At 40.4% G+C, this 14,448-nt stretch overlaps 1 protein-coding gene across 3 annotated transcripts in view; it reads right to left on the bottom strand.

The window, feature by feature from the left end:
• The window catches only part of MAEL (maelstrom spermatogenic transposon silencer), a gene marked incomplete at both ends in the record, with an annotated part of 51,663 nt that extends 47,322 nt beyond the window's left edge, over positions 1-4,341 (bottom strand). Inside the window, 4 exons of one of the 3 annotated variants that reach the window (XM_082674097.1) lie at positions 892-1,047; positions 1,974-2,073; positions 3,870-3,962; positions 4,198-4,341. In XM_082674097.1, coding sequence (XP_082530223.1) covers positions 892-1,047; positions 1,974-2,073; positions 3,870-3,962; positions 4,198-4,341 — 493 coding nt within the window. The remainder of the gene's footprint in view (positions 1-891; positions 1,048-1,973; positions 2,074-3,869; positions 3,963-4,197) is intronic. The other 2 variants (XM_082674098.1, XM_082674099.1) reach the window with 2 other exon arrangements.
• Positions 4,342-14,448: the final 10,107 nt, after the last annotated feature.

Raw genomic sequence — 14,448 nt, 5'->3', positions numbered from 1 at the left:
TTTACGTATTTCTTGGAGGAAAAAAGTCTCCAAATTCTATTTTTTAATGTTTTACACCCGTACAGAAAAAAGTAGTTTTTTGACGTGTCCTAAGCAGCAACTCTCCTAAGTGTTAAGTAGGAAAATTTTTCTTGTTATCTCAAAACAAGGAAAAGTACTGGACTGTCCTAATGAATTTTAAAGCAATTGATAAAACTGAAGATGAAATTCTTCTTTTCCCAACCTCTTCTCCTTTACTCTTCCCCCTACACATCCCTCCCACTTACCTTTAAAGGTATAGTACTCCCTTAACTACTCTTTACCAACTTGGGAATTGAATCAAATCCTATGTCTTCATTACTAATTGCTTTTGATGGGGTGGAGTAGTAGGAAGAAAAAATAATGAGAATACCCGAGAGCCTATTAAATACTACGCTATTTCCATACCTTCTCATGTATTCCTTAGAACAGGCCTCCAATAGGCATTATCCCCAATTTATAGAGCTAATAGGTTCAGAAAGGATAAGTACTTTGCTCAAGGTTATAAGGCAATAGCAAGTTAAAAACTAGTGACTGTGGAGGTGAAGGATGGGGTAAAGAAAAGAGCCAAGGTATAAGAAGCTTTCAGGAAATTCTAAGATGTAAGACTGCAAATAAGCAAATAGCAGTCTACACATTCTTCAAGCATTCTATCCACCCAACTCTAATGCTTACTTGAGGTTAAAAGACTAAACCAAAAACTCTGTGTCAACACTTAGTTCTAAAGTTTTTCATCCAATTATTATGAAGTCCTGTGTTACATTTTAAGAACTTACCTACACAACTGCTTTTAATAAAAATACTATTATCAAATAAGGTCAATATAAAAAACAACTTTTAAAGATCTAGCATCTACTCTAACTGGCCACTTACCAGGATTTATAAAGCTGTGGAAATCTGCCATAATACCTTCTTGGAGAGAATATTTAACACAGCCTATTTCACAAGGGAGGAAGCGCTGTTCACAGTGAGGAGGTAGCTCGCCATGGCTAAAAATGTTCAAAAAATAAAAAATGCCTCCAAGGACAGCTTAAAAAAAATAAAAAAGACAACACGAAAAGATGAGCATTTCGCATTTACCCCTTTGACAAAACCAAAAGTTTTAGAACCTTTCTCCTTGTGTTCCTATATCCCTAAATGAGTTGGAAAAGAGAAAATAAACCAGCTATACCAGGTAAATTAATCAATTTTTATAATTACACTTATCAAGGATTAAAGTAGTAACCACTCTTTGCATGAAGTAACAAAATTATTCAAACTTGCAGCCAGCTCTACGTAATTTAGCTGTACATAAGCCCTGAATCTCAGGAATGACTTAAGAAAAGCTGTGACCCATACTCAAGAAATATAAGGCCTAGGTAAATAAAACCAAGTACAATCAGTGTAGAAAAACTGATATAAACTATGGACAATTTAGTTCACTCTTTACTTTTTACCAATATACACAAGACCACTTACAGCTTCTCTAAAGAAAGAAAGAAATGTGAGAATGTAAGGAGGTATTATTTACCAGGATTGGCCACACTTAAGACTGCTGAAGATTAAATTTTTAACAAAGAACATATTTAATAAAAAACAGCCAGAAGGAATAGGAAGGACTCTGATTAGCTATGTTTTTATCTAGGCTAGCTCAATTTATCTTTACTTTTATAACAAGTGTATGTAAGTGTCTAGCTATAAACACTTAAATCCAAAAGTATGTTTAATAACATATGAAGTGGTAGAAAACGAGACCAGATTTTTGCAAAAAAAAAAAAAAAAGAACTCCAGTGTTACTTCAACGAAAGCACATTACCCGATCTTTTACAACTTTAGTGCCATCGTGTTCAAACACCTGTAGTCAATTACTTTGAAAGGCAGAATCAAAATAAACAGAACACACGTTTACTGATCAATATATCATAGTATTTTAAGCACCCAAATTTATCTAAGCAAACATTTTAGGATTACTCTACCTTGATCACTTTTTAGAGACAAGCCTGACATATCCAGGGGTGAAACATTCTGCTTTGGTACAAGCATGCCTGGCCTCCTCAGTGGGGTGGAAACAGGTTTCTAAAGAAAAAGGTAATCATTGACCACATACTTAAACTCCCGCTGGGCACTTTATACCATATATTTAAATTTAGTAAAATAACTGCAAAACAACCCACAGATTACTTTGGTAACCTCTCCATGCCAACAAACCCAATGAGTATATAAATAAATAATCGTCAACAAAACCAACACCCAAAGGCAGACAATGGCAAAAATCTATAAATATTTTGTATCAAAAGGCTGAGTGGTAAATAACCACTCCAATTACTGCTGAAAGCCATTTGCCCACTACTGATCATCTAAACTAATCCTACTGGGTCACACAATACATGCCTGTCCAGTGGCCAAAAAAATATCATTTCCCAGGACTTCCCTGGTGGTTAAGAATCCACCTGCCAATGCAGGGGGACACGGGTTCGAGCCCTAGTCCGGGGAGACCCCACATGCCGCGGAGCAACTAAGCCCGTGCGTCACAACTAGAGCCCACGAGCCACAACTACTGCAGCCCGCGTGCCTAGAGCCCGTGCTCCGAAACAAGAGAAGCCACCGCAATGGGAAGCCTGCGCACCACAACAAAGAGTAGGCCCCGCTCACTGCAACTAGAGAAAGCCCGCGCACAGCAACAAAGACCTAATGCAGCCCAAAAATAAATAATTTAAAAAAAAAAAAACATTTCCCAAAGTACTCTAATATTATTTGTTCTTCACTCAAAGTAAAAACCAGATTGTGCTGACTCCAAGTCTCAATGACGTAAACATACAACATGGCTTTCATTTTGAGGGGAGATGTCTTAAGACACTGTAGTGAGAAGAAAAAAAAAAATTATGGTTTACAAGTACAAATTCAACTGATTAGAGCGTCTACTCAAACATAAAGCCATAAAATAAAAATCTCTCAAACCTAAAACAAGCAAAAAACTCTCGAATTTCAATCCAATATTAACAGTTTATAATAAGAATAGAATTTTTGCTATGTAAGAATGGGAAGAACACAGAGGGAGGGGGAAATTCCACAATTACCTTGCCTTTTCTTGATATGAATCAGCACCAAATTTTATTTAGTGCTTTAACATCCTGCTACACACAAATTAACCCAAATAAACTTTATACAACTCTTACCTGTAAGACACAAACGTTCACAAACATCCATAAATCTTGTTATTTCCATACTTTAAACACAGGAACTGGCCTTGTTCCAGGTGTCATTCAAAAAGAGAGAGGGGGGTCTTCCCTGGTGGCGCAGTGGTTGAGAGTCCACCTGCCGATGCAGGGGACACGGGTTCGTGCCCCGGTCCGGGAAGATTCCCACAGGCCGCGGAGCGGCTGGGCCCGTGAGCCATAGCCGCTCAGCTTGCGCGTCCGGAGCCTGTGCTCCGCAACGGGAGAGGCCACAGCAGTGAGAGGCCCGCATACCGCAAAGAAAGGAAAAAAAAAGGAGAGAGGGGACCAAACTACTTTCAAACATTTGAAAAAGGGTTCTTAAATCATAAAGGAGTTGAAAGAGACCCTTAGAGGTCACCTAGTACAAACTCTAAATATCAACGCTCCCTTTGCTAATCACGGTCTACTGGGTGCAGGTTTTCTAATGGGATTTTCCCTGGCCTTCACCATCAAATGATACCCAGGTGTGCCCTAGTACCGGAGCCTGCCATTTTTTTTTAGCAGGCATTCTCTTACATGAGGAAAAAAATGAAAAACTCTTCTTTGCATTCACCCAAATCACCCAGTCATCTACCATTGACATTCACTCATCCAGCATTTACTGAGCATGCCTACGTGCAAGGCAGGTGACTGCTCTTCTCTGGCTAATTTTACCTGCTTCTCCGAAGGCCCAGAGTTCTTCCCCTGGGCGGCTCTCCACTCTCGAGCCATTTCTGCATATTTCTTCTTTTCCTCCTCCCTCAGGAGCTTGAGGAGATAGAAGGGGGAGACAAGCAGCAGCAGTGAGGGCCTACTGCCCAGGGCCCAGCCTGTAGATGCCTGCACATTACAGGGAGGCGGAAGCGGCGTCGGTTGCCCTGAGCCGCGGAAGGGTGGGGGTGGGGGTGTCCCTCCCCCTCCAGGAGGGGCCCAGGGGTCACTGGCCTCCTCGAGTCTTGTTTCCCTCCTATTTGCTCAACCGCCCGACCCTGGGCTCACTGGCCTCCAGCCTTACCGCCCAGTCAGCGGAACAGTAGGGGATGGCGTCAGCGACGTGAGCCACGGGCAGGCCTCTCCGCCGTAGTTCGGGGATCTTCTCCTGCACGAAGAAATAGTAGGAATTGCGACTGGCCCTGCGGTTAGGCATGGCGGGCGTGGTACAGGCCTCAAAGCGGGCCAGAGACAGTGCCACCCTCACTCGCCCTCGTCCAGCTCACGCTCTTTAGTAACCGAGGTGGAGGCCTGCGCGCGCAGGTCCGCAGCTCTCAGCCAATCAGGGCACGGTGCGCAGGCGCATTGGCCTCACCAGGAGAAAAACAGCCCGAGACTGTAAGATTACCCCTCTTGCGGCCTTGGGGGCGGGTGGGGGCGGGGAGAGGTCACAGGTGAGGAGTATTCTGATTGTCTGGCATGAGTCGTTGGCGGAGGTCTTATCACCTGGAAGGCTTGGAGCAATTTCGGTATATTATTGCGTAACATCCATCAAAATAGGTAGAGAGAAAGAGGACCAGCAAGTGCTTCAGATTCTTCGATGTTTTAGAACTGTAAGGGGCCAAATCTGTGCTGAGAATTGTGAAAGGTATTGGGTGGGGGGACAGAGTGAGGAACACGACTAACGATCTTTTCCCTCAAGAAGTTTACAATCTAAGGATGAGGGAGGCGGGTAAGATGATGAAAACCACCAGTATGATTTGATTTGGGTTTTCCCCATTCTTAAATGGCATTAGTGTTTCAAAGAACATGGTTTTTAAAAACGCAGTTTTTCTTAAGTGTTTGGAAGGAAACATACAGTAAGAGGCTGAGATTTTAAATAATGTCTTTGAATAAAGTTTTATAGATTTCCTCATAAAGGTCTGGTTTCTTTATTTATTTTTTGGTTGTTTTATTCCTAGAATATATTTGGAACTATTATATGTATTTCTTTTTTCCATTATATTTTCTAATTAGTTAACGCTGGTGTGTAGAGAAGGTACTGATTTTAGTGTTAATCTTGTGTATTTAGTCACCCTGCTGAGCTCTCAAATTGGTTCAAATAGTGCCAGTCGATTTTCTTGGATTTTCTAGTAATATGTGCTTCCCGCAGAAATTCCTATCTGTGTTCAGTTTATTGAGTATGTGTATACGTGTTGTATGTATATGTTTTAAAATCAAGAACAGGAGTTGAAATTTTATTAAATGCTTTTTGTGCATCTTTTCAGATGACCATATGGTTTTATCCTTTAATTGGTTAGCTCAATAAATGATATTGCTAGATTTTTCTAAAGTTAAAGCATCCTACCATTCCTACTACTATAACCTCTTATTGATCATGTTTGGCATTGCTTATTTTTTAAAGCATACTTAATGTGGGATTTTTGCTTCCTTGATTGAAGTGATATTAAATTACAGATTTTTTTCATGATATCCTTACAAAATGTTGGTATCAACGTTGTAATAGCCTCATAAAATGAACTGCTATCTTTTTCTCTGTTCACTTTGAACAACAGATGGAATTATCTATTCCTGGACACTTTGGTAGAACTTCACTAGTAAAACTCTTTGATCATAGTATATCTTTGGAGGGTGGGGTTGACCTTTGATTACCATTTCAATACTTTGCATGGTTATTAGTCTTTTCAGGTTCCCTACTTTTCCTTCAACCAATTTTGGTAATTCATTACTTTTTATAAAATTGTCTATTTCATTTAGGTTTTCATTTATATTGCTGTAAAATGTTGGCAAGAATGTGACACAACTAGAATTTTCATACAGTGGCAGTTTCTTACAAAGTTACACATACATTTATCATAGGACCAAGAACTTCCACTCATTTAGGAGAAATGAAAAAATATATCCCCCTGGAAATGAATTTCATAGCAGCTCTATTTATAAGAGCCCCAAACTGGACAACCCAAGTGTTTCAATAAGAGATGAACTGATTTAAAAATTGTGGTATATCCATAGTAGACTGCTATTCAGGAATGAAATGCAATGAACTATTGATATTCAACATGGATGAATTTCAAGATAATTTTGTTGAATGAAAAAAGGCATACATAAAAGGATAGATACTGTATGATTCCACTTATACAAAACTCAAGAAAAGGCAAAACTATCATTTAGAAATCAGATCAGCAGTTACCTAGGGCCAAGAGGTAGACAAAGGGGATTGACTGAGAACTGACAAGAGAACTCCTGGGTTGTCAGAAATACCTTGGTTGTGGTGGTAGTCATTACAGGTGGCATATAGTTGTCAAAACTCCTCAATACATTTAAAAGGTGTGCATTTTATTGTGTGTAAATTATACTTCAATGAAGTTGATTTAAAAAACAAAATTTATTGGCATAAAATATTTGCTTGTAATTTAAAATATACATAATTCCTAATGTTATTTATACCTTGTCTTTTTCCTCTTAATACTTGCCAAAGTTTATTTTATTGATCTTAAAAAAAACAACTTTGGGTTTTATTGATGAACTTTACAGTTTTCCTATTTCTTTTTATTTCTGCTTTTAAGTTTACAGAGTCCCTCTTTCTATTACTTCAGGCTAGTTTGTGGTTCTTTTTATAGTTTCTTGAATAAAAAACTTCAAGTATTTTCAATTTCTGTTTACTATCTTTCTAGTTTTCTTATTTTTCCTTTTTCTGCTTTAGTTGAATTGATCAGTTATTTTTTGCTCTACTTTCTCTTACATTGGTTTCAAGTTATGCATTCTATTTTGCTTCATTCAGTAGCTACCCATATTTTTAAGACACTTGTTTTATTTTATTTTTTTAAGACACTTGTTTTAAAACATATTTTTATAACAACTTATACAGTTAATAGGTACCCATTACCTATTAGACAAATAGACCTATTCTTCCCAAATAGACAAGAAGCTTAGAAAGCTATTGCTTCCCCTCACTTAGTATCCCAACCCACTGCTCCACCACCCCATTGCCATCTCCCATGTAATTATCTGGGATTTTAGTTCCAGACTGCTTTTTTATACCAATGTTGAGACATGATGGAAGTACAGTAAGTTAAATACGTATATCTAAAGCACACAACTTGATGAGCTTTAACATATGTGTACGGCTGTGAAACCATCACCACCATCAAGATAATGAACATATCCACCCCCAAAAGTTTCCTCACTACCCCCCTTAGGCTGCTTAAAGTTGCCCCATAGTTCACTAATATTCTTTTCATTTTTTTCCCTTCAGTATTTGTTCTTTGCATTTTATTTTGCATTTTCTACTGCTATTTCTTCATGTTTACTAATCTTTTCATCTGTAGTGTCTAATTTGTTACTAATCCCATCTAGTGTATTTTTTGTATCAAATCATTTAGTTTTCATCTTCAGAATTTGATTTAAATCTTTTTTATATCTTCTATATTTCTACTTAACATGGTCTATCTGTCCTCTGCCTTTAACATGGAATGTAGTTATAATAAGGAATATAGTTATAATAAGTACTAAATGTCTTTGCCTACTCATTTCATCATCTGTCATTTCTGGGTCTGTTTCTATTGGTTGATTTTTCTCCTTATTATGGGTTGTATTTTGTCCTGCTTCTCTGTAAGCTTGGCAATGCTTGGTTGGATGACAGTTGTAAATTTTACCCTGTTGAATGCTGCATATTTTTGTATTCTTATAAATATTCTTGTGCTTTGTGTTATGTTATTTGGAAACAATTTTAGTCTAGTTTTTCCTTCTTTTGAGGTTTGCTTTTATTATTAAACAAAGGTTTGCTTTGTTATTCGGAATCAGAGCAACCTTTAGGACTAATTTTCTCCTCTGCTGATATAACACCCTTCTGAGTACTCTTCCTGACAACCCATGAATTTAGAGGTTTTCCCACTTTGGCTAATGGAAACACAGACTATTTCTAGCCCTGTGTGAATTTCAAGGATTGTTCCTTCTAATCCTTTCACGTTGTTCTTTCCCTGGCACTGTATAGTTTCCTCCCACACATGCACTGATCAGTATTCAGCTGGAGCTCCAAGGGAGATCCTCAGCAGATTTCCAGAGCTTTTTCTTCGTGCTGCTCTCTCTGTCTGGTACTCTGCCCTGTGAACTCTAGCCACCCTGGCCTACCAGACACCCAACACCATCTCCTTAACCCAGGGAGACCACAGGACTCTGCCTAGGTTACCCCTCTTGATGCTGCATTCTGGATCCTCTCTCTAGGCAACAACCTGGGGCAATCACAGGGCTAACCCTGTTTCTGTTCTTTCAAGGATTACTCATCTCTGCTTCCTGATGTCCAGTATCTGAAAACATTGTTTCATATATTTTAACCAGTTTTTTAGTTGCTTCAGGCTGCTGGATAAATTCATTTCCTGTTACTCCATCTTGGCCAAGATCGCTTTATCTTATTTTAAAAATTCAAAAGAATATTTGGATTTAACTGTTAAATGTTTAAATAGGTGATCGGAGGCAAACCTCTCCGAGGAGGTGCCACTTAAAATGAGAAAGGATGCAAAGGTACGGAGCTAGTCATGCGAAGAGCTGAAAGAAGAGCATTCCAGACAGAGGGAACAGCACATGAAAAGGCCTCACGCAATAAAGAATTTGTTGAATCCTCAGAACAGATGGAAGACTGGTTGGTGTTGCTGAAGTGTATCCAGTCAGGTGGAGAGTGGTGCATGCTGAGGATAGAGTGACCAGCAGAGATGTGGGCATGGCCAGTGTCAGGGGTGCAAGTATTACTCTAAGGACGTGGGTGGTCATTTAAGGGATTTTTTTAAAGTGTCATTATATAGTTTACAGTTTAAGAAACTATATAGTTATATAGTTTACAGTTTACATTATATAGTTTACAGTTTTTTAAAGTGTCATTATATAGTTTACAGTTTACAGTCTCTTGATGCTACTCGGAGAACAGGTTCAAATCAGCAAGAATGGTCACGAGGAGATGAGTTAGGAGGCTTCTTCAGGAGTCCACGTGAGATGATGATGACCTAGAACAGAGACATGGAGCAGACATGGAGAGGTGAGGACGGTTTCAATTGTACTTTGTGGAAAAACAGAACTAGCTGATGGATTGGCTGCAGAAGTAAGAGAAAGGGAGGAATCCTAGGGTTTCGACTCGGGTAACCCAGTGGCAAGTGGTGTCTTTTTGTAAAATAGCGAGGACTGTGCTAGTGCCAAAGAGGGTCCAACGCTCCTCATAATTCTATTACCTCCTCCTCTCCTTCTTTGATACAATTGATTTTTTTTCCAGTTTTACTTAAGTAAAGTCCTATGTAAACAGAACAGTTTTTCTCTTTTTCCAACCACATTGATCTTCCTATTCAGAAATTCTAGAGGGGGGCAGGTTTTTGTTGGGGCCGGAGGGATCAAGAATCCAGTTATGGACATGTTACTTTTGAAATGCCTATTTATACAGTCAAGTGGAGATGTCAAGCAGGCAATCGGCTAAGTCTGGAGCTCTGGGCTAGAGATAGAATTTGGAAGTAAGCCACATAAAGCTGGTACTTAAATTCATGGAAATAGATGCGACTGCTTAGGCTGAGAGTGAAGAGAGGAAAAACGGATCCAGGATGGAGTCCTGAGGAACACCAACATTTAGAAGTCAGTTAGAAAAAGAAAACCCAGGAAAGGTAAGGAAGAAGGAATGTCTGAGGAAGCAGGGAGAAAACCACGGAAACTAAGAGAAGAGTTGCTGAGAGGAAGTGCTTCATTCATTTAACAAATATTAAGAGTCTGCTGAGTGCTAGGCTCTATTTCAGGCACGATAATAAGTTGAACAGAACAAACCTAATAATGAGGAAGGCAGACAATAAAGAAAGAAACAACTATGTATATAATAAGACGTCTGAACATCTTATTGGACAATAAGTCCAATGAAGAAAGATAATACAGGATAAGGGAATAGGGACGGATGGAGGGGACAATTTTAGGGCGGTCAGAAGAGCCTCTATTTGAAGAAATGAAATTTAAGCAAACACTGGAAGTGAGGAAGCAAACCATGAAGATGTCAGGCAAAGAGCGTTCCAGACCAAGGGAGTAGAAAGTGCAAAAACTCCAAGGTGGGCACACGTCAGGGGTGTTTAAGGAATAGCAAAGTAAGTCTGTGGTTGGAGTGAAGTGAGCAAGGGGGAGAGCAGAGAGGATATTGCAGAGGGAGCTTGGGCCAAATCATGCAGGGCTTATAAGGTCACTGTGAGGATTTTCGATTTCAGTCTAAAGGGGTGAGAAGCCATTGGAAATTTGGATGGCTTCTACTTTTTTTTTTTTTTAAATATTAAGTATGAGGTGTGATTTTCAGCTGAGCATTATGAAACCACCCCAAAAGAAACAGCATTTTAGGAAAATGTTTTTCCTCATGCTATTTTTGTCCTGATGCTAGTTTAAATTAAGGCCCTGACAGTACGGTTAACGTGCATCCTCCAACCCGTGCTAATAATAATAGTAATAATAGCTAACATTCATTGAAAGCTACCGTGTCAGACTCCCTGCTAAACACTGCACAGCGTAATCTCGTCTCTCCTCTTCATAACAACCCTATGAAATAGATTCAATGATCATCCCCATTTTGCAGAGTGAGAAATTGAGGCTCAGAGTGGTAAAGTGCCTTCCCCAGGCCACACAGCCCATGAGCGGCTCTGACCTCTGTGAGACCCCTGCTTCTTTAATATAAGTATTCCAAGTTGTTCATTATAGGTGCTCAAGGATGTTTATTACACGGTGCTTTGCCAAAGCAAAAAAGGGGAATTTCCAAGTTCCCCATCATCTCTAGATATTGCCTGAATGCACACCACATTCTTGAGTAACTCACCCTGAAGTCTGGTGATTCCTTGGCTTGCTCAGTCTATACACACGCAACCTGTTGTCAGGTCACGTGGATTCTACTTCTTGTGTCTCCCTGTAATGTCTCTCTTACATACTATTTGCTTCTCATTCCTGCCACGCTATAGCTTAGTTCTGGTACTTGTTCCTTCTTGGGCTCTTGTGATGAGCTCTCCCATGGAAGAGGCCTCTGCCTGTTGTCTCTCTTTCCACCAATACATCCTACATCCTGTGGCCACAATAACTTGGCTGACATACAGGTCTGATCTTGTTCTTCTGCTTAGATATCCTTATGGGTGGTCCAATGCCTGCAGAGTTCAGTCCAGACCTGATAGCCTGGATCACCTTGGTCCGACCTCAGCCAACTTTTCCAGCCTCATTGCTGACTCATATTCCTGGCAGCTGGCCCCACTCTCATCTCGGCCCACTGCTTATGCATCTGCACTACCTCCTGCTCCATTTCTGCTTTTAGAAATTCTGCCCAGATCATGTTTAAGACTTAGCTCAGGGGTCACCTTTTCATGAAGACATCTCTGACCAGCACTCCAGACAGGTAACTGACCCCTCTCCCTTTGTTCCCAAACCATACCTAGAACATGTCCTAATATGGGCCCTGTCACACTATCACATTTAAAGGCCATGTGTCTGTCTCTCCCCCACCCCAACACACACACACACACACACACACACACACACACACACACACACACGGCTACAACTCAACTGTAAGCTCTTTGACAGAAGAGGCTATGACTCATTTGAATTCCTACTCATCTTGAATTTCTAGACAGCATAGTATCTAAAATACAGTAGGTGCTCAGTGAATGTGTATGGAATAAATAAATGAATGAATTCAAGAGAGAAGAGAAGATGAGGAAAAGGGAAGAAGGCCCTGGAACAGGTTGTAATTCATTAGACAGAAATACATATTGATCATCTCTGTGTATAGGGCACCCACTCAGAATCGGGTAGGAGTACAGAATTAACGATTCAAGAGAGAGCCTCACCCCCCAACTCCAACACAAAGGTCAAGGCTTCTGTTCTTTAACACTAGCTTTCCAGGGCCCGCAAATGACCCTTCCGTTGCTAGAGCTGCTTCCCTTCGTGCCGTTCAGTGTTCTGACTCTGTTGTTCCAGCTGCCTTACCTGCCTGTTTTCTGGGGGTGAGGTCATTGGATGACATACTTATTCTGGCTCACTTCCCTCTCTTGGGCTCTGTCTTTGACCCGTGCCAGGGGAGAAGGCCTCTAGGAGAATGCTTAGGGCTGAGAAGCAATCTTCTGGCTTAATCGCCAAGACCTAGAATCCAAAGCCTGGATAAAATACAGAAAGACAGGCCCCCTTCATCATTCCCCCTTTGGGCTAAAGGATGCTGCTTGATCACTGGAATCTGCTCTGCTGCTAATCTGGGGGAATGTTGATGCTGTGCTGGTTTCCTAAGGAGGCTAACACTGAAACAAAAACAAAAGCAGAAACTGGAGATAGGGCTTCTAAAAGAGAAGCAGCCTTACTTCATCTTTGGCTCTGTAACTCACAGAGAAATTATAGGATTAACTGTCAGTCACTAAGGGCTCCCAGGGCTTCAACTGCTCATAATTAACTTGATTAACAGCTCATGATTGAGACAGAATGAGTGCAGGTGTACATTTGGGGGCTTTGTATCTGGCTAAAGATACAGGCCTGATAAAACACCCGTCACACCTTCCTGGTGACTCTCTCCTTCCTCCAGGGATGTCCTAGAGACTGAGTAAATTGTGGCACAGCTGTATCTTTTGTCCAAGCAACTCTTTCTTCATTGTAGAACTATTAGAGCATGTAGAAAATCTAAAGAAGAAAATATAAATGAATGACTATCCTACCTGAGATAACCATTATTACTCTTTTGTTGCTTCCATCATCTCTTTTAAATACATTTTCCACATTTGAGACCATGCCCTAAATATAGTTTGATGTTCTGCTCTTTTTGTCTGCACATTATCCTTGGGTAGACCTCTGTGGGGAAAGCATAGAGAGCTAGCTCAGGTGGGAGCCGCCTACCATTGGTGGGGTCTGGCCTCAGCACGGGGCAAGCAGACATCATGGAATTCTGCCCCCACTGCACCACCGCAGTTTGATTTGAAGCCTGAGACAGCACGCTCTTGGGTTAAATCTGCTTCAAGTATGTGAAATTTTCAGTACATGCTCCCAATCTTTTACTTATTATATACTTACCACTGTTCTTGGCAGTAGAGCTTTTTAAAATTCTTTGGCATCATGTGCTTTATATTTGCATTTCCTTTCTTTAAAGCATTTTCTTAATGAAACAATTTATTCTCAATATGAAATGGCTTCCAGATTGAAAATGTTTCCAGTTTCCAGTACAGGGTGCCTAGAGTCTCCAGTATTTGTTTGTTTGTTTGTTTATTTTAGTTTATCACTTTAATTTAGATTTTTGTAAAAAAATTATAATTCATTGCAGGTGGTTTTGAAGATATGGGGGATGGGGAACATTAACAAACTGAAAAGGTAGCACAAGGGAAGGAAAGAGGAACAAAACTTAGGTAAGAAACATGGTATCTGTTTTAAAGTCACACCTCATAGATTCCTCCTGGAAGAACAGATCAGAGAGAAGTAGAAATGTGATATTATCTGTGTGCTTTAAAAAGATCTACGTTCAGCAGAATTCATGTGCATGCATGCCTATGTGCCTGCAATGAAATCATGTTTTAAAGAGGATTCAGCTGCATTATATTTATAACTATGTGGTTGCTACCAGCTACCAGCCTGTCTCCTTGCGGTGGTTCACTTCTCTTTTCTCCATGTCCTAATTCTGTTCTAAAGGGTGCAACTTTGGCAAAGCCGCCCGTCAGTCCACACCCACTCCCCATCATATACAATTCCAGCTGTGGCTTCCTGGGAATCCTGATCTGGTCCCACACAGGCCTATATTCTGACATTTTGTCTCTGGTTGCAGCAGAACGTTTGAAGTGTTGGGGATCCGGACCCTTCCCTTGGCGGTGAAAAATTCATCTCTATGGGGGTCCTGTCCCATTTGGCCAGGATAAACGGACCACTGGAGCTTAACCAGATCTGAATCTGAGGCTCATTTGCAAACATCAACTCAACAGCCTCCCAGAAAAACAAAAAAGTGATTAAGTAATGCTTCTTAAACATTAGTGAGCTTCAGAAGAATGTGAGGAAGGCAGTTAAAATGCAGATTTCCAGGTCCCACCCAGAATTTCTGATCTCATAGTTCTTAGTAGAGACTGGTAATCTGCATTTAAGCAAACACTTTTATGTGATTCTGATGCCGAAGTTCAAACACCACACTTGGAAGAGCACCAGGGTTCTGATGTCATATCCTGCTACCTCCACCAATACAGCAAAATAATACCATTGTCCCACCCTCCTCCTACCTCCATCCTTTAGGCTGCATGTTTTGAATCATCAGGTGTACCCTTAAAGTTCCTCTTAACCCTCCATCACCTTGGTAATAACATGCATTAGGGAGGGGTAC

The sequence above is a fragment of the Grampus griseus genome (assembly GCF_964374135.1).
Source record: "Grampus griseus genome assembly, chromosome: 1".
Taxonomy (NCBI): Eukaryota; Metazoa; Chordata; class Mammalia; order Artiodactyla; family Delphinidae; genus Grampus; species Grampus griseus.
This window is presented reverse-complemented; position numbering and strand designations above follow the sequence as displayed.